We start from the raw sequence: 18,730 nt of genomic DNA, 5'->3' as shown, positions 1-18,730 counted from the left end.
TGCATGTAGTTACCTGCACTTTTCTCTTCTGAATTACAACCTGTTAAGCTACCAAAGTCATTTTAAAATCTGATCTAGAGTTCACACACCTCACTAGCCTGGGGTTATAGGTAGCTTTACAACTGTACTTTTTGCTCTGCCATTCACCTGCCTGTTAAGGAAAATGTTGAACAGAAGAGCCAGGAGGTGTCATGGGGAAGCCAAAGCATGGCTGCCAAGGTGTGCAGGGCAAGGACCAACAGGTAGCGCCCATACCATCGTGCCAGCCAGGAGCAGGGCAGCTGAGAGCAGCCCCAGCCCCAGGCACTGGGCACCTCCCTGGGGATGAGGGCTGGCAGAGGCCAAGCTGGGACATCAGTCCGCTATCAGGCCAGGCTCACTGAGGCCCAAGGCTAGGGTGCTGGGGTCTGGAGACTGGCCTGGTGTGGCATCGCTGGACTGATGTTCCATCCAGCAGAAAGGACCAGAGAGAAGATCAGAGACAATGCTACCTTCTGTATAGGTCCCAAGCACACCCAGGGAAAACAGCCAGCAGCAAGGGCTGTAGGAGTCAGGCCTGGTTCAACCTTTATATAGCTCCTGCCAAGTTCAGGTGTCCAGGCCTAGGCTGGCATGGAGCCCTGGGTCCTGTGCAGAGGGTGTCTGGCAATGGGGTGGGGAGGTTGGCCAGGGGAGACCACTGAGAGAATTAAATTCTGGTTGCAGACTCCTAGCTGGCAAGGTCCTTATACATTTTGACCTATGTGAGAAACCACAATGTAAGCAATGTCATCTTGCTCAGAACATAACTTTTCTGAGAGCTAAGCAAGTGCCCATGGAAACACGATGTAGTTAGCAACAGCCCTTTTTCTCCCCAAACTCTTACAGTGTTCCCAGTTCTGAACGTGCAAGCCAGGTCTCAAAAGCCCAGGAGGCAACACACCCAGACTTGGAGCTCTCCCAGGGATGAAGTTTTGTCCTGTTTCCTTCAAGGTTATCAGGCCTTGAATTAGAGGAATCCAGTGCTTCTGTCATTCAGGTTCAAGTCCAGAAAACACATTATGGTTCTTACTCCTTTTGAAATCTACTTAGAACATCTACAGCTTCAATGTCAGCTTTGCCATTTCTTTGGTCTGCAGTCTTTAATAGTTGCCATTTTGGATCTGTTAGTAATAGCTAGGAAGATATTTATTCCTTCCATTAACACTTTCTGGACTTCTGTGGCTGCCACAGAGCAGCTGACATAACAAAGTTTCTAATACCGATATCTGTGTACATGCTTTTCTTCCCACTAAATAAAATGTAATTCAAATTACTTTGCCGTCAGTGAAAGAGAATGAAACAATTTAGCCATCTTCTAGTTAAAGAGCCTGAAGCACTATTACTATGGAGTAGCTAATAGAGTAGCTTATTAGTAAAGATAAGTAGCATAAGGATATCTTTAGTACACCAAATGAATGAGTGTGGTTGGGTTTATGAAAACCTACTGAAATGACTCAAATCTTGGGACTACTTATCTGTCCCCCAATAAAACTATTATTCTTTTGCTTAGTTCACAAAAAGTACATAAAAAGTAATGCTGAAATCAGAATAAAAGTGAGGAAGAGGAGTTTGCAAGAGTGCACACAAGAGGTTGCAACAAATCACCCCAGCAGTGCTGTCATTAAAGAGGGGATGCACCTCCCCGCTCTCTTCCTGCTAACCAGGTCTTGCTTGTTGTGAAAGGCAAGGACTCTTCTGTTGTGCTCCAAGTAGCATTGCGTCTTCAAGATCAGTTATGAGAGGACAGAGATTAAGCTGGAAGAGGAGTTTAATGCTGGTGCTCAAGTTGACAAGCTGCCTCTGGCAGTGTCAAGCAATGTTATTTGCTGTGTGAAACAGCTATGGCTTTTACCCACTGCCTGGAAATCAAGTGTAAAATAGACTCATGACAGCTAAGAGCATTGATCCAAGAGAAGACAGAGTCCTCTGGTGATCCATTTGTTTTGCTAGATGTACTCCTCTGTGTCAGCCTGTGTCATCCAAACTATTTCTTTGCCCAAGCCAAAACGAATGAGATTTTCATGTCCAATTGCTAATATGGAATACAGTGTCCCCAGGACAAGCTGGCTACTTTGGCAGTAAGAACAAGAAAACCAGCAGAGAAGTTTGATATCCTAGGAACATCCTGTAGGCAGCTGAAGCACTGTCTGAATTTTATAACCCATAGAGCATTAGATGAAACTAAGTGGTTGATTACTGTCTTTGGGTAGAGGGCCCAAGCCAAGCCTAGCTCTACTTCACTGAACTTTTCTTCTTGTTTGGTCTTTGATGTATCTGCATTTCATTTTTTAAAATTATGGCTATGTGGCTACAGCATGGAGATTGCTGCTGGAAGGGGCAATGGTCCCACCCTGTTTCTCTCAAGGGTAGATATTCCCCCTCTCTCTTTTAGCGTAAGGATTTTATCTTTTCAGATCATTCGGGAAAAGTTATTCTTTCCGCTTTGCTCTCTTTTATCGTGTGGCTTTCAAAACCGCTCGCTGCAATTTCTAACACTGTTTTAAACTTTTGCACTTAGTCCACGGCTACCTGGCAGCTAGCGGGCTCCCACCTGGTGAAAACCACAGCCCGGCAGAACGGCTGTGCCTGGAGGGGCCCCTCACGGACCACCGGGACCACCCCTCCCGGGCCGCCCGTACCGGAGCCAGCCCGGCGGTGGGCAGCGGGGGTGCCGGAGGCTCCTCTCGGCCCGGCTCCTCCTCGGCAGGTGGCCCCGGGACCCCGGGGCGGGCCGGGCCGGGCGCTGGGGATGGGGCGAGGCAGAGGGACGGCGCCCCGAGGGGAGGGCGCGGGCTGCGGCCAGACCTTCCCCGACCACGCGGAGGGCGGAGGCGGCGCTGCCCAGCCCCGCGGTGCCGCCTTTGCCGGGCGGCGCCCCCCGGCCGGGCAGCGCCGGGCGCCCCGCGGCTCGCCCGTCTCCTGCCGGCCCCTCGGAGGAGCGAGGGGCAGAGCCGGGGAGGGAGCGGGCAGCGAAGATGCTGTGCCTGCCGGTCGCCTTCCAGCTGGTGCTGGTGCTGGTGCTGTGCAGCCAGGGCACGGAGCGGTGCCCGTCAGCCTTCTGCGAGTGTTCCGACTGGGACGACTACAAAATCACCTGCAGGGACATCCACTTCATCCCCAGCCTGCCGGAGCACACTCAGACCCTGTGAGTTCATTGCGGTGGTTTAAGCCTGTCGTATTTGTTCTTTGCAAGCAGGAGATGCTCTGAGCTAATGCCCTGGGAGAGGAGAGAGGGAAGTGGCAAGGGGGGAAGTGCCGTAACTTACCTGGGCAGCACAACATACAGGGAACGGCAGCGCACACAATCTGTGTGCGTCTAGCAGACCTAAGAAAAGTGTCCCTCAAACCTTACAGGGATGTGAAGAGATGCTTGACTTTAAAAGTTCAGGGTAGGATATGGGAAAATTAGTCACTGGACTGCTTGTGAGCAAGCTGATTGGAAGGCTGGATTTTGTGTGTCCCGTGCGTGGAGGGGACACACAAAAACAGAGTTTTATAATATAAAAAGAATAGGAATTGGATGTACCACATCGCAAATAGTTTTAAAAGCTTCTGTGCACTTTCAGCTGCTTTGCCAAAGCCTGACAAAAAAGAATCCATGGGAACTGGGAATCCCAACATGCTATCTGGAAGACAAAGTACTTCAGGAAAACAAAACTGCACAGCATGTGATCAGCAAATTTGGGGCTTGCCAAAGTGATAGACATTTCAGAGCCATTCAGGTACCTAAACCATAGCGTTTAGTACCATTACAGGCGCTTTAGGCTATGTTGTCTGGATTCTCACTGCCCGTCCAAAAGAGTGCTGCATGTCCTATCTGTCAGCTCCATGCAGGTGTATGAGACAGATACTGTGGGGAAACCAAAATGGCACCAGTCAGCTTTAGCTAAGCAGCTGAATCACTCCTTGCCTTTAACTTTGTCTCCTAAGTTACAAAAAGTTTCTAGTCTCCAAGGGGAAGTTCATTTGTAAGTAAATTACTTCCTGATGAAAGAAACAAACTCAAACTCATTTGATTTAACTGCAAGATAAAAACATTACAGGTTGATAGTTTTATATCTTGATAATGATTCTCAGGACTTTATTTTAAAATAAGAACCATGAAGTTTTTTGAAGTTATTTGAATGGGTTTCTCAAGATGCACTTTAACACTTAAAAGTAAAGGCTTAGCAAATTAACCAGTTAACTGAAAAGACAGAGAAAACTCATATGTTATTTCCATTACTTATGCATGTCTTTAGGGTTTTTTGGACAATTAGACTGCAGATATGCAAGTGTTTCAATTGATAAGTAAGATCTTAAATTAAACATTTTCTATTTTATTTTATACTTTTGTATATAATGTTTATTAAGCTTGAAATTGCAGTAAGGTTACCATATGTAGTATATAGTACATTCTTTGAAATCTGCTACGATAAGCTAGAAAATAAAGGAGTTTCAGTTTATATGAGAAATCCATCTCTGTACAGGCATTTAAAATAGTTAATAGAAACAATGGGATCACATAATGGAATCGGATGGTTTCTATGAAAAATGCTGGTATGAGGACCGAGAAGTACCTCTCCATATGCAGCTTCACAGGTAAAGCCCTTGGCTGTTGCACTTCTAGTGTTTTATTCAACAATTTAAACACTAAGGGACACTAAGATCATAAGCCACTGATTTATAATAATAATAATAATAATAATAATAAACCTAGTGAATATCTTCTTTCCATGAAAAAGTACGTAATTCTTTTATAATTATTTGGGTGCATTTTAATCATCTGAACCAATTGGAATTAGCCTTGCAAACTGAAGAAGTATACTCCCTAACATAGCCATTACAAGACAAGAAAAAAAATCAGCTAATGACAATTGTTATTTATAGTATGTACTAGAAAAGGTAGAACATGCACTGTATAGTCTGATTTGAAAACTAATAGCAAAATTCTCTAACAAAATAAGGAAAAACACATCTCTTCACAAAAAAAAAATCTTTTTTCACTTCAGTGTATAGTTTTCTCTCTGAAGAAAGTGTGTACATTCTCTGTCTGTGTTATTATCTGAAGTACTGAAGTCCAGTGGACTGTGTCAAATACTGTAGTCCCTTCGTCTTAGCAAATGACTTTCTTTCCCTCCATATATTAAATGGAAGTTATAACAGTTATTTTCATCTGTTATTCATTCAGTATTTTCAGACACCTTGGAATGATTTTCACATAAAGGAAAAAATACAAACCATTTTCGTGAGGAATTGTAAGATGTGTGCTGCCGCTTCTGTCATGTTTTGCATCCTTCTGCTTTACAACTGACAACAGCTCTGAATTAGAGACAAAAGATTCTAAAATAATCAAAGTTTCTGTTAACTGAAGCCTTCTTTTGAAGTGAAGTGCATATTTGCTCATTATATGTTGAAAATATCTAAAAATTTCCCCAAATTCAGCAGCTTTGTTACGTCAGGTAAAGTAACTTCGCTTCTTGGTTGTTGTGTGTGGATCTCGAGATGACTGATTTTAAAACTTTCTTATGTGGCTATTCAGTTTTGTAGAATTTGTAAAGCTCAGCAGCTGTGGTGAATCTAGGAACACTTTGCCAGCTTTTGGAGACGATGAGCTCTTTTCAATGCATGGGATCTTGAAACTCCAATTAAAGTTTCATTCCAATTATTCAGTCGGGACTGTTCTCATTTCTCTGCCCTACTTTAAAAGAGCAGTGTGGGCCTTTTTTTTTTTTTTAACAAGCTGTGCTTATAAGAATTTGCAAAAATGTTTAATTCCAAACTCATCTAGTGGAAAAGTGTCATGAACTTCATCCAGGAACGAGTGTTTGATTTAAAGTGTTTTTAATGTATTTGTCCAAATATAGTTAATGCAGGTGCTTATCCGGAACGCCTAAGTGCATAGATATATGCACTTATATGCACAATAGATAATTGCTTTTGGTGTTGCCTTTTTTTCAGTACAAGATTTCTATTTATTTATTTATTTTCACCTTGTCGAGTAAACTAAGTAAGTAGAGAGAAAGAGGTTTTGTGTATTATGGGCAAAGCTTGCCTTGTTGCCTGATGTTAAGGATTACATACCCATACCATACTATGGTAGGAAAGCAGGTCTAAGCGGCACTGAAATACAGTACTAAACAATATGAAATTAAGTGTTGATAATTTTGTGATAGCTATAATATCTTTGTTCCTCTCTGCACAGCTGGCAGCCTGGCCTGGGCTGGCCCCATTTTGCCCCTTCCTGGCCCTCCTTTGCTTCTGCCTCTGCCTGTCCTTCCTCTTCCTTCAGGCAGTGGCAGTACACGCACAGCAATGATGGAACCCCTGTCCCAGCCCCACAGATGGCAGTGCTCTTCACTTTCACCAGCACAGTGCTGGAGCAGAGCAGTGGTTGGTGCTCTAACCTCTTCCCTGTTTGGTGGAACATGCCATGGGAGATCCTGGCCTTTCAATGCCAGCAGATCTACTAGGACATGGGGGTTAATGACTGCTAAGAATGACTTAAATTTACAGATCACCAAAACACCACTGAACCTTTGTCCAAATATATGCTTGCATCATAATGCTTGAAGTGTTTTTCAAGTAATATCTTGAAAGCAGTATCTTTCTTGGCATCATTATGATGAAATTCTCAGATGGTGTCTGAGTATCCCAGCATAATCTCAACAGAGTTCTGAATGCTTTTCATTTTATGAGTCTATTATTTCTTGCTGTTAGTTTTTTCCTTTGGCAATAAAACAAATAAAGTTTTTCTTGTTTGTTTGTGCTCTAGATCATCTGCATTCACTTACTAAAATAAATTCAGCTCCTTTTCCAAGCCCCAATATTCTCAGTATCCTGGCTGGTGCACGACCATGTTTTCCCGCACTTCAGCCATATCAAATCAGTCCAATGGCCCTCATCTGATGCAGTATCTCATCTCCAGGGTTTCTCTTCTCTTAATTTTCCTCAGGTGTCTGGATATAGAAAAGATAAGTGGTACCTTCCATGAATAGTGTCACAACTTTCCATTATTTTTTCCCCATGGGAACTTTCTAAAGTTAGTGTAGTTTTGACCATTGCTCTTCTGTGTACTTATTCAGTTGTCTCTTGAGCCCATTTCAACATCCTTTGGCAACGTGTTCCATACGGATAACTGAACTTGCAAGAACTTACTTCTTTTTGTTTTGTTGCTGAAAACGTCACATTGTCCTCGCTTCAGCAGCTTGCATGCACAGCATCTTCAGGCCCACATTACGTCCCTTTAGCTTGCTGACAATATCTCAGCTCCTCCCCATACCTTCTATAGCAAGTCAACAGTAGTGTCCTGTATTTCCTCCCATAAATGTTTCTAAAAGCAGTCTCACCTGCCTCCTAAAACCAGTATGAATGTGACTGGACAAAAGGCAGCATCTCCTGAGGCTAGACCAGATCTGTGTGAGTGCTGAATGATTGTTCCCCACAGAATGGATAAGGGCTGGAGCCCTCCCTGATTCCCCACTCCCCCTTTTTAACAAAAGGGATGATAAATAGGTTTCTATCCTCTACCCAGATGCTATTTTCACATTACCACGATCAAATTTGGTAGAAATTGGACAAAATATAGCTAGGGGAGAGAATGGAGCTGCCAGATAAATAGACACAAAGACAGTACAGTCTTTAGGAATATGCTTTTTACATGGGGTATTAAGCTACCATTCTGCATCTGCTCCAGGATATTGGCCATATGCATGATACTGCTCTTTGATAAATGCAAGGTAGCTGACCCTTCAGGGACAAGGAGCCCAGATGTACCTGGTGTTTGTTATGTTGGTAAGGGTGAGCACATGGACACCAGGATAACAAAGTGTAGTGAGTCAGTTCGTCTGTGTAGTTACCTTTGTAACTGTCAGCTTCTGATAAAAGAGATACGATAACTGTGTAACGTATTTTACACATTTACGATCTTATGTATAGAACTATTATGTCAAGTGTTCATAAATACTTATTGATAAAATGCTTTTTTTGAACTGCAGAACAAAATGCGTAGGGACTTAACAGTTTTACCTGTGATAACTGCATCACTGGCACCTGCATTTTTTATAAGCTTAATGAGTAGTTCAGAACATTCTGAGCTCACAGAAGCTGCAAGTAAAATTGAAGAAGATGGTGTCTTTATTTTATATTAAAAACTAACTGATTTAAAAATATATTTTTCCCAAGTCTTTGTCTTAGGAACTGTCTGAAATTCAGAGATATTGTGATTTCAGGTAATTCTATCATGATCTTTTTGTACACTTCATTACTTCAGAATTGAGTATGGAGTCTCATAAATGCAGCTTCATAAATAACCTCGCAACATAAGCACATAATTATTACCTCTATTTTAATGATGAAGTACTGAAATTCTGAAAGAACAGGAAACACACTGACATGGTGAAATAGCCGACTGGAGGAAGCTATTAGGGCATCCTTCGGAAAACGGAAGTTAAGTCCAAATAAGGGAATCTCTGGGAAATGAAAGTAATATAATACAAAAAGGGTTTTGAGAAGAAACATGTCAGATCTTAAAAACTCAATATATTTGTTCAAACACAAAAGAGAATGTGTGGAAAAACTTCTATCAAGCTTGAACTATCAGAATAAAGCTTGTTTGAAACAAATTGGAAAAAAAAAATTCCCTGAACCAGATAGTACTAAAGTAAGAATTCCAGAAACATTAAAATACAAAATTGCTGAATTATGTACAGTAGTATGGAGCTTAGTGTTAAAGTCAGCTATGGCACCAGAACAATGGAAGGTCACAAGTGTAGCATAATTCTTTAAAAAGGAACTGTTTAAGTGAAACTGCCTGTGAACAGTCACATGATAAAATATACTATGATAAAATAGTAGGTGCTTCTTTGTTAATTTCATTTGTTTTCCTTTCTTAGTAAGTTGTAGATACATAGATTTTAATCTATGAGGGTTCATGGGATCATCTAGTCTGACATTCTGTATGATAAAAGCATAAAACATCTCAATTGTTACAGTTACTTAGAGGTCTCTCTCTCACTCTTTTTTTTTTTTGGTTGTTGTTAGAAAAATCTTACATTGTTGGTTTTGAAGTAATATTAACAATAGTCACATACAGTTCTTGACAATTTGTTCCAATGGTCAAACATCCTTGCTTCTTTCTGTGTTTGTGGTTATTGCTGTGTGGTACGAAGTGGAGAAATGTATTTAGGCATTGAATTTATTCACTTTTAATTGCCACTCTGGAGGCACCAATCACTCTGCACTGACTCCAAGAAATTCAGGCTTCTTATTTTGATGCACTGAACTGCACATAAGGACAGTGCCAGAACTACCCTGGAGCAACTAGCTGGGATAAATCCTTTCTCCCAGAGCATGGAATCTGTGCAACTGTATCTTTACACCACTAGATTTTGTGGGATCTTTACCTGTCAGATGAAAGTGTCCTGCATTCTCACAATTAACATTGTGATCCAATCACTCCTTTTTGTTTTGATAAATTGGGAACGTTAAGATCTGGTATCTTACACTCTAAGGCATGTTTTTTCAATAATTTGTTTAACCCTGTGATCCTTTTACATACTGTCTGCAATATTTCTATCTCCTTTTTCAGCTATGAGTATTACAGTTGAACTACCCATATGTTCTATGAAACATTTTTGGGCATAGAGTGCCAATCAGTCATCAGTTGAGCATATCCCTTAAGTTTTTTCAGTCTTTGTTATTGAGAGTAGTGTCTGCTAAACGTGTACAAAGAATTTGCAGTTCACTGTTCTTACATTTTTTTCTGCTCATCTATTTTTAGTGTATATGGTCTGCATGTGTTCAGATTACCAAATTTACTGTTTATCCAACCACTGTTTATCAGTGTCTTGTCTTCATAATTTACAATTCACACAAAATTTGTTATCTGCTTGAGTTACATAATTCAACACCAATTCAGCACATCAGAGCATCTGCTTTCCTTTATTCTTGTATCTGACAATAGCTGCTTTTACTGTAGGGATTGCACACAATATCCTCCCCTCATCTTCTTTCTCTTTCAAACTGTTTTACTCTATTCAGCTCCTCAGATGAAAATTTTCACTTACCAACTTAATAAAAACAAGATGGTGCTTAATAAAAACAAGATGGTGCTAGTATTTAAGAATCATTTATTGACTAGGAATAGTAGAGTTTAAATCTGAATATTCCTTAAAAATAAAAAATATTTTAAAAATCACATAATCTAAAAATCTAATAATAAATGTTTACTGAAACTTTCAAATCTTCTTATCTTTGAGATAGGTTTTCTTCTCACAAAGATAACCATTCCCTTCATCACAAAAACAGAAGATCAGTATAACAACATTGTCACTGAATGGCACTTTCACTAAGAGTTGATCACACGTCCTTTTTTCTGTCTCCTCAAATTTTCAGGTTTCCTGTCCACCCTCCTCTTGTAACTGAATTATTTGAAAAGTAGCCTATGACATCATTAACCCATGGAAAAAATACTGTTTAAAAGTACCTCAGAAGGAAATTCTTTTAAAAACAGAGGAATGGTTGTACGTGGTTGGGCCAAAGGTCCACTGTCCTGCTCCTGGTAGGGTCCATAAGTAGGTGCTAAGAAGAGTATAAGAAAAAGAGAAGTGAATATTATACTTTTCCTCTAATACTCTCTTTACCTCTAACAATAAGGGGATTCATGAGCCAGATGTTCTTCTTGTCCCTATGCAGAATCATGTTTCTTCATGTTATTTCCAGAAGATATTTTGTTTTTAAAAACATTCAGAGATGAAGTCTTTACAGGTTCCCCTCAGCAATCTTCTCCATTATTTCACTGTCTTCCTAATGCTTTTCTTTGGATTCTTTCCAAGTAATCGACAATTCTCCTGACATATGATGTTCCAACATGTATCAGTATCTGTACTGTTTAGGTATTATGAGTAGAATTGATGTTGCTAGATGTAAAATGACACATGTAGGGAGGTCAGGAAGAGATATATTTTTCCTGGAAAAATAAAACAAACAAACAACAACAAAAACATTTAACTATTTCTAGCTGCTATGGGATGGAATTAGCAAAAATTCCATTACTTACCTAAATAGATTTTTTTGAGTTATAGGAGTGAAGTTAGTCTTCATCTAAACCAGAAACACTGATTTTATTAGGTTACAGCTATGACAGTAAGAACATAAGAATAACCCTGCTGATTGAAACCAAGGACCCATTTCACCAACTATCCTCTGCTTGAGAGGGACCACAGATAGACCAGAAAGATACGAACAGGTCAAGCACATGTTAATACTTTCCCAGATTCTGAACTATTTCAACTGAGGGAATTTTCTGAGCCTGTTCATTCACAGAACCACAGAATGGTTTGGATTGGAAGGGATCTTAAAGACCATCTAATTCCAACCCCCCTGCAATGAGCAAGGACAACTCCCTCCAGACCAGGTTGCTCAAAGCCCCATCCAGCCTGGCCGTGAATACCTCCAGGGATGGGGTATCCACAGCTTCTCTGGGGAACCTGTTCCGGTTCCTCACCACCCTCATAGTGAAGAATTTCTTCCTTATATCTAATCTAAATCTACCCTTTTTCAGTTTAAAACCATTACTCCTTGTCCTATCGCTACAATCCCTGAAAAAGAGTCCCTCCCAAGCTTTCCTATAGGCCCCATTCAGGTACTGGAAAGCCACTATAAGGTCTCCCCAGTCTCCTCTAGACTAAACAACCCCAATTCCCTCATCCTGTCCGTAGGAGAGGTGCTCCAGCCCTTTGATCATCCTCATTGCCCTCCTCTAGACTCATTCAAATAGGTCCATGTCCTTTTTGTGCTGGGGGCCCAGAGCTGAAGGCAGTACTGCAGGTGGGAACTCATGAGAGCAGAGTAGAGGGGGAGGATCAGGCCGTGCTGCTTTTGATGCAGCCCAGGATATGGTTGGCTTTCTAGGCTGCAAGCACACATTGCCAGCACATGTTGAGCTTCTCATCAACCAACACCCCCAGGTCCTTCTCCTCACAGCTGCTGTCAATCCATTCTCTGCCCAGCCTGCATCTGTGCTTGGATTGCCCTGACCCAGATGCAGAACTCTGCACTTGGCCTTGTTGAACTTCATGAGGTTCACACAGGCCCACCTCTCAAGCCTGTCAAGCGATGGTATCCCTTATCTCCACCACTACACCGCCTCAACTGCACCGCCATTTTTTGCCTATTCACTGATTCTTAGTAGATCTCTCTTTCAACTGCATGTCCAATTTCACCTGGTGCCCATAATGTCTTTTGACAAGGAATTTCACAGGTCTACTTCCTGTTGTATGATGAAAGATTTCTCTTTGGTTTTGTTGTTGTTTTTGTTTGTTTGTTTTTCCTAACTTTCTCAACTTGGTTTTCTTTGGCTTCATACATATGGCATTTTGTTCTTGTTTTTGAAGGTATTCTAAGTGCAGGCAAACCCTGCATTTCTACAGTGGCATAAGTATTTTCTCTATCCCTTTCCCAGTATTTCCTAATATTTGATTTGGTATTTCTGACTGTTCCTAAGCACTGAATCCATGTTTTCGTGGATCTAGCATAATGCCAAAACCTGTTCTGGAGTGAAAATGGTGAGCTCTGAACCTGTCATTTTTTATATATGCAACAGAAGAATTAAATTTCCCCAGTTACATCTACTGGCACCAAGTTTCATTTACCCTTTTATTTTCCAACCACTCAGTCCTATAAAAGCCTTCTGAAATTCCTCACAGTCAGCTCTTAGCATTACTACCATAACTTTCTAGCCTGAGTAAACATAGTTACCTTGCTGTTTGCTCCCTTTTCTAGGTCATTTATGAATGTATCAAACAGCATAAGCCTTTATGCAGATCCTTGTGGAACTTCATTCACTCTTATCCTTTGTTTTCTATTTTAACTAATAAGTTATTTGCAGCATGTTTATCCAAACTGTCACAATCTTGGAAATGAACTAGACTTTTTTTCTCCAAGAGGAGAACTAACTTTTCATTGTATACTGAAGTGTCTCCCTCATGAGGAGATAATTACATAAACTTGTTTTTGATATGTAAAATCTTGACATAAACATTTATGCATGATAAGAGTAACAGTTAAAGCTATTTCTTAAGGAAGATCTAAGAGAAAATAACAAAAAAATATATGTTTCTTTAGGAATTACTGAATATTCTCTCTTTGATTGGCCTCAAACCCTGAATCTGTTTAGCTGTATATTATCAGCCTTATCACATAATTGCAATACCATGTTTGCCATCTTTGGCTCTTCATCTAAGATTTTAATTTTGTGGATCAAACACCTGTAACTGTAGGCATTGTACAAGGACAGGACGTAGATGGTTCCTGGCTTTGAAAATAATGGAGGACTACAGACAGATATAGACAAACGTTGGGGTGAGGAGGTATGGCATCTGTAAGACAGTAGAAAGCTGTATATTTACATATATAATATATGCAGATTTCTAGAAAAGTTTTTTTTTCCTTCCCCTAAGGTAGGGCTCTGGCACTACTGTAATTTATAAATGAAAGTCCTATACACTAAGGTAATATGAAGCCAAAATTACTATTTGTGTTTGTTTTCAGCAGAAATTCAAGCAGTTCTGAAGTAACTTCCTGTGTAATTTTATTTCTAAAAGACCTCTGGTGAATCTTAACAGTATCATAACAAAAGTTTCTTTACATTTTCATATGGGCTTTTAATGTTTGTCATATGTATGAAAGAGTGGATTTGAGAGATCTTTCTGAATTTTAAAGTATTTCTGACTGTTTATAAAGGCCTCTAAGATTTTTAAAGCCTGTTTCCTTTCTATACATATGATCTCAGCACAGAGTGGCTTTCTTTGTCTCACAAAGCCACATGTTACTTTTTTTGTTCATATGGAATTGCAGGAAGTTTCTTTACATTTGAAATTTAAAGAAAATTATTAACTAAAGCATGCTGTTCTATAATCCCTGTTCAGCTGGTCAGATTCCAATCAAATTCGCTCCTTATTCCCAAATAAACCTGCAACGATTTCTTTAAAGCTGGTCTTTGTTGGAAATACAACCCACCGTAGCATTGTCACAGTCTAGGGGGATGGCTTCTGTACTGTAACTACTTTTTAATCCATATGTCTGACTCATAGGGAAATCAAGAAAATGAACAAAAAAGTTGAAAAAATCTGTAGTATATAAAAGTGGTGAGAACGAAGAGCTAAGTAGGAAAAGTATACTTAATTTTGGTGGAGAGGATGAACATTTTCTTGTGGATCTGTAGTAAAAAACTAATGCTGTGGCACAGAGTCATGATTTTGCACTCCACATAGACACATATGTTCAAAATTATATTGGGAACAAACATTTTGTTGTGAGCTACACAAATTTCAGAGTTGCCATCAGGATTGTCTCAGCCTTGGTTGCATCTATGGATTCACGTTCAGGTATGACAAAATATTGTAATGGAGATAGCCTCTGAAGACATCCTTGAATGATGTTTTCTTTGTAACTGAGTTTACCAATAAAGGAATAAAAATATTTCCTCAAAGCTGTGTCAAGCTTTAGGCTTTCATTTTTTAGCCTTTGTTCACTCTCTTTTTGACAGACAATTCCCCTTTTCCCACTTTGCATCTTGCCCTTGTCAAGGAAGGGAGAGGAATTTCGCCATTGCAGAGAAGTTTGGCAAGAAAATTTTATTTCGTATAGTTCTAGTTTGTATTACCGTTTGTGGAAACTCTGTAATTAGGTGGCTAAAGACAAAACTGCATTTTTTAACACAGTCTTTTTCACTGTTTTGGTGGGCATTTCCTTTCTGACAAAGGGGTCTGAGTTGAAAGCAGCTTACGTCATTACCTCCTGTGGGACAAGTGTGTGTACTGAGTCTTTGGAGTCTCCTGGAGCAGAGAAATTTAAGAATTATTGTACTGGGGAGCTTTTTGATGTCATTGTGAGGCCACTCTTTATTACCTTTGAAAGGTCATCATGAACATGGAAGATTCATGATGGCCGAAAAAGGCAAACATCACACACACCTTCCGTTAAGGCAAAAAGGAGGATCTGGGGAAACACAGAGCTGGTGGCTCCTATGGAGTAATTTTTGTATGGAAGCCATTCTGTACTTTGGAACATCCTTTTTCAAGTGCTATATATGCTGCCTTTCCAGTTAGGATCCATACAGTGGCAAAACAATTTTATCTGTTTTGTTCTTTATTTCTGCTGTAGTAATTCCTAACATTCAGATTGCCTTTTTGACCTCTGCGGAGCAGCTGGCAGCAATTATAGGCACTTAGTGGTCCTCTGATTAGAAACAATAGTAGCCAGCAATTACAGCCTGTTCTTGCTCTCTTTCCTGTAGGAAGTGAACCTCTTCTGGCTGCTGTTTTCTGAAATTTCACAATCCCATTTGAACTTTCTTTGCAGCCGTTAATAGACTCTTAATTTGATAATTTAGAAACGCATTCAGAGTGTGCACTCCATCCTGCACAGGTGGAGCAAGGCAATAGGCCCTTTGAGCAGTGGCCAGCAGAGGGGTCCGTAGTGCCAGGTAGAGCCTCTCCAGCATCAGTTGGCCTCAACAGGTCACCCTGGTCTTTAAAGAATGCTTGGGTGCGAGCTGAGGCTGTTAAGAGCTTTACAGCAGATCAGAGTGAGCATATGCCAGTATTTTTATGAAACTGTTATTCTTATTAGTAGTTGTCAGAAATAAATCTAAGAACGAAATATTCTTCCACCTATGGGACTCTGTCTTAGATATCAGGGATAAGAGGTAACACCAGGGGAGAAATCTGCACTATTTCTGTAGTAGAAGATTGAGGTCTTCAATAGTCTTAAAACCATCATTTTTTTGCCATTACACTGAAGACATTAGTAAAGAAATCTAGGGATTTTCATTAAATTAATGATTTTCATTAAGTGGGGATAGTAATTGCTGTATATATTGCCACATTAGTTTTTATTCAAAACAAACTCAGAAGAATTCCTTAAAAATAATCTATGATGCTTTCTTTAGATCCAGGCAGATCACATGCTTCCTTGAAATCAAGAGAGAACTGGTCTGATTTTAGCATGTGTCAACAGCTTATTATCATATAGAGATTTAAATTGCAACAAATTCACTATAGGTGCTTTCACTGTGTTTACTTCAGTTAGGAGCACTGGATTTTGTGGAATCCCAATTATCATTGCTTCTCATTAGCTTGGGTAGGGTACTGGGGCCCTGGCTGGATTACAGAATCTTCAGTAGAATAAAATCTGTTGACAAGAGGTGGGCTTTTTGCAGATATGACCACTTTTTATTTCTTGAGTAAAACAAGGTATTTTTTGTACTCTAAAACTTTGGCTACCAATTAAGATGCATATAAGTGTGGCTGATAGGCTGCTATGCTATTTGCAGCTTTACAACTTAATTTGTTAGATTTTTTTTGTCTCTTTAACGTTTATCCTGTCAACATGAGGATGTGCAAGGGCTGACTCCAGCAGAACACAAAAGCACATGTTTAAAGTTAAGATTTTGAGGAACTGAGATTGTGCTACATACTTCTCATCCCTATTTTGGTAAATCAGCATTTGACAGTAGTCTATCTGTAGTACATGTGAAATTTTTCCGTAATAGTTGTTGATGAAGGCAGGTCATTTATATTTCCCTAAACCACTTCCTGACAATGTCCAGTTTTCAAAATATAATCGCCTTTTTTAGACTGTTTTGAGGTTCTGTAAACCCTTGTTATGGAAAATAACAAACATTTCTTGATTTTGCAGATATATAAAACATCTGCACAAATCAGATTTGTGAAAAGTTGCTTTCTTAACTGATACCAACAGAAAATATATATACTATTCTTAGCTTTTTACAAAATGCTTCGTAAACAGCTCCTTAACAGTTACAGCATTTGGTAATCTTCAAGCTTTTTCTTTCCTTTTACAGTTATATCAATAAACTCTGTTTCTCAGTTCAGAAGAAGGCTGTTGTGTGTTTCTGAAGTGGAATGGGTTGGAAATTTAAAGTCAAAAGAAAACAACATAATGAAAACTGACTGCAGCAGCAATTCAAGATTCAGTGAACTGTAACACTTATTAAATGACTCTTGAAATATTCTCCTAAGATAGAGTTTTTAAATTGTAGTGAAAAAAAATTCTTTGCTATTGAGATGATCACAAGTAATTATCTTCATAGACACTGAAAAGACAAACATAAGTTTCTACTGCAATATCACCATTGGCTGACCTCATTGTCCATGAGGTCAGTTCCCTTCTTACTGTTCTTACCGTAGATTTCTTAAAGCCTGAGTGCAGGAGTAGTCCATGAGACGGCACAGTGCAACCATAGGGGTGGAGGGAGTAGATTCAAAGTTCAGGAGACAGTAAAAGGGAAGAAAGAACCATCAGACCTTGTACTCGTCCTAGAGAAAAAATAAGATTCAGGACTTGTATGTAAGGTGGAGTTCTTCAGTAGTCTGTTGTGAGTGGAAATGATCAAGTGTAAATAAAAAGTGAGAGACTCTGGGGTAAAATCTAGTGTATGTAATAAACGATACTTTAAACTAGGTGCTACGTATTTTGTACAGTTTTCCTCCCAGGGCAGATCTGGGAAATCTAGAGCAGTACAAATGTTGAATTAATCTAATAAATATCAGAATTAATTAAGTGAACAGTTTAATATTTGTAGTTAGTCAAATATTTCTATTTGCATTACAACGTGTATTTTCTAATGGGGCAGTATTTGGTGAATTTTCATGCTTGAGTAGATGAAGGTGCTTGAAAAACAAGTTTTGTTTGGTTTGAGGGTTTCAGACATGCAAAATTTTAAAATACTAAAAACTAATTCTGGGTTGTTTTATCATGCAGACCAATTATTCAAGTTACCTGTAAGAATAATGGGAAGGAGAGAGTGTACATCCCTAAGGTTATCAATGACTTGTCAATTGGGATGCTAAGGCAAAGGGAAGTGATAAACAAAACATACAGAGATGCAGACCTGACAGGAATGACAAGAACAACAAAATAATGACAAGAAACCAGCCTGGGCAGGCACAATAATTGATGAGCTATCAAGAAACTGCAGGCATCACTTCAAAGAGGGGCCAACCTGGACTTGATAACTGATAAGCATGCAAACCCGGGGGTCCTGCATATTGAGGGTGGGAATTGGTGGAACCATGCAAACAGATCAGGCAATGTGCAAGGGAAGGGGGTTGGGTGGAACAAAGGAGGAAAAGACAAAAAGGGGTGTACGGTTAAGGTGTAAAATGGGGTTGGTCAGTATGTTTGTCTGACCAAGCCTAGTGCCTGATCACTGCAATTTGCCCTATCTACTTAGTAAATCCTCATGATATTGTCTATTAAGTTCTATTTGATTTTGCTGAAAAATAACAACTATGTAGAATATGAAGGTCATATTTATGTATGGTACAGACATTAATGACGAGTCAGTATGGATAAAATGACAAGAGGGGAAGGAAGACAGCAAATACAAGTTTTACTTACTATGCTTAGTTTTGCCTCTATCAGGGTGCTGGAAAGCCAAAAGGGGAGAAAGAAGAAAACTCTCACAAGTAATCATTACCTTGTGTCTGTTTTGAAATATTCAACACCTACCACCTGTGCATTTCATAGGATTAAGGAAGCCTGTGCTGGGATGAGGGCTCTTTAGCACTGAACTTTGCAAGAGCTCCCCATGCCCAGTGGCTTGCACACATAAGCACAGAGGATTGGCTGTGCAGGATTAGGCCATCTCCATCTCTCCACCTTCTGCCTGCAGCTGTGACCAGTAAAGTATGCCCCATGAAGA

The 18,730-nt window shown here is 39.8% G+C and overlaps 1 protein-coding gene and 1 long non-coding RNA gene across 4 annotated transcripts in view; one reads left to right on the top strand and one right to left on the bottom strand.

Annotated features, from left to right (window-relative positions):
* The first annotated feature begins 2,894 nt into the window (after window positions 1–2,894).
* The window catches only part of TSHR (thyroid stimulating hormone receptor), a 69,330-nt gene continuing 53,494 nt past the window's right edge, over window positions 2,895–18,730 (top strand). Inside the window, exon 1 of the mRNA XM_040559502.1 lies at window positions 2,895–3,166. Within this exon, the coding sequence (XP_040415436.1) occupies window positions 2,997–3,166 (170 nt within the window). The 5' untranslated portion in view covers window positions 2,895–2,996. The remainder of the gene's footprint in view (window positions 3,167–18,730) is intronic.
* The window catches only part of LOC121071278, a 32,712-nt gene continuing 24,233 nt past the window's right edge, over window positions 10,252–18,730 (bottom strand). For 2 of the 3 annotated variants that reach the window (XR_005820499.1, XR_005820501.1), the window contains 2 exons: window positions 17,209–17,342; window positions 15,888–17,119 (listed from right to left, as the gene is read on the bottom strand). This is a non-coding gene — a long non-coding RNA (uncharacterized LOC121071278). Of the gene's footprint in view, window positions 10,970–15,887; window positions 17,120–17,208; window positions 17,343–18,730 lie in introns of those variants that run through there. The other variant, XR_005820500.1, reaches the window with a different exon arrangement.

This window comes from Cygnus olor, chromosome 5 (genome assembly GCF_009769625.2).
Source record: "Cygnus olor isolate bCygOlo1 chromosome 5, bCygOlo1.pri.v2, whole genome shotgun sequence".
Classification (NCBI taxonomy): Eukaryota; Metazoa; Chordata; class Aves; order Anseriformes; family Anatidae; genus Cygnus; species Cygnus olor.
This window is presented reverse-complemented; position numbering and strand designations above follow the sequence as displayed.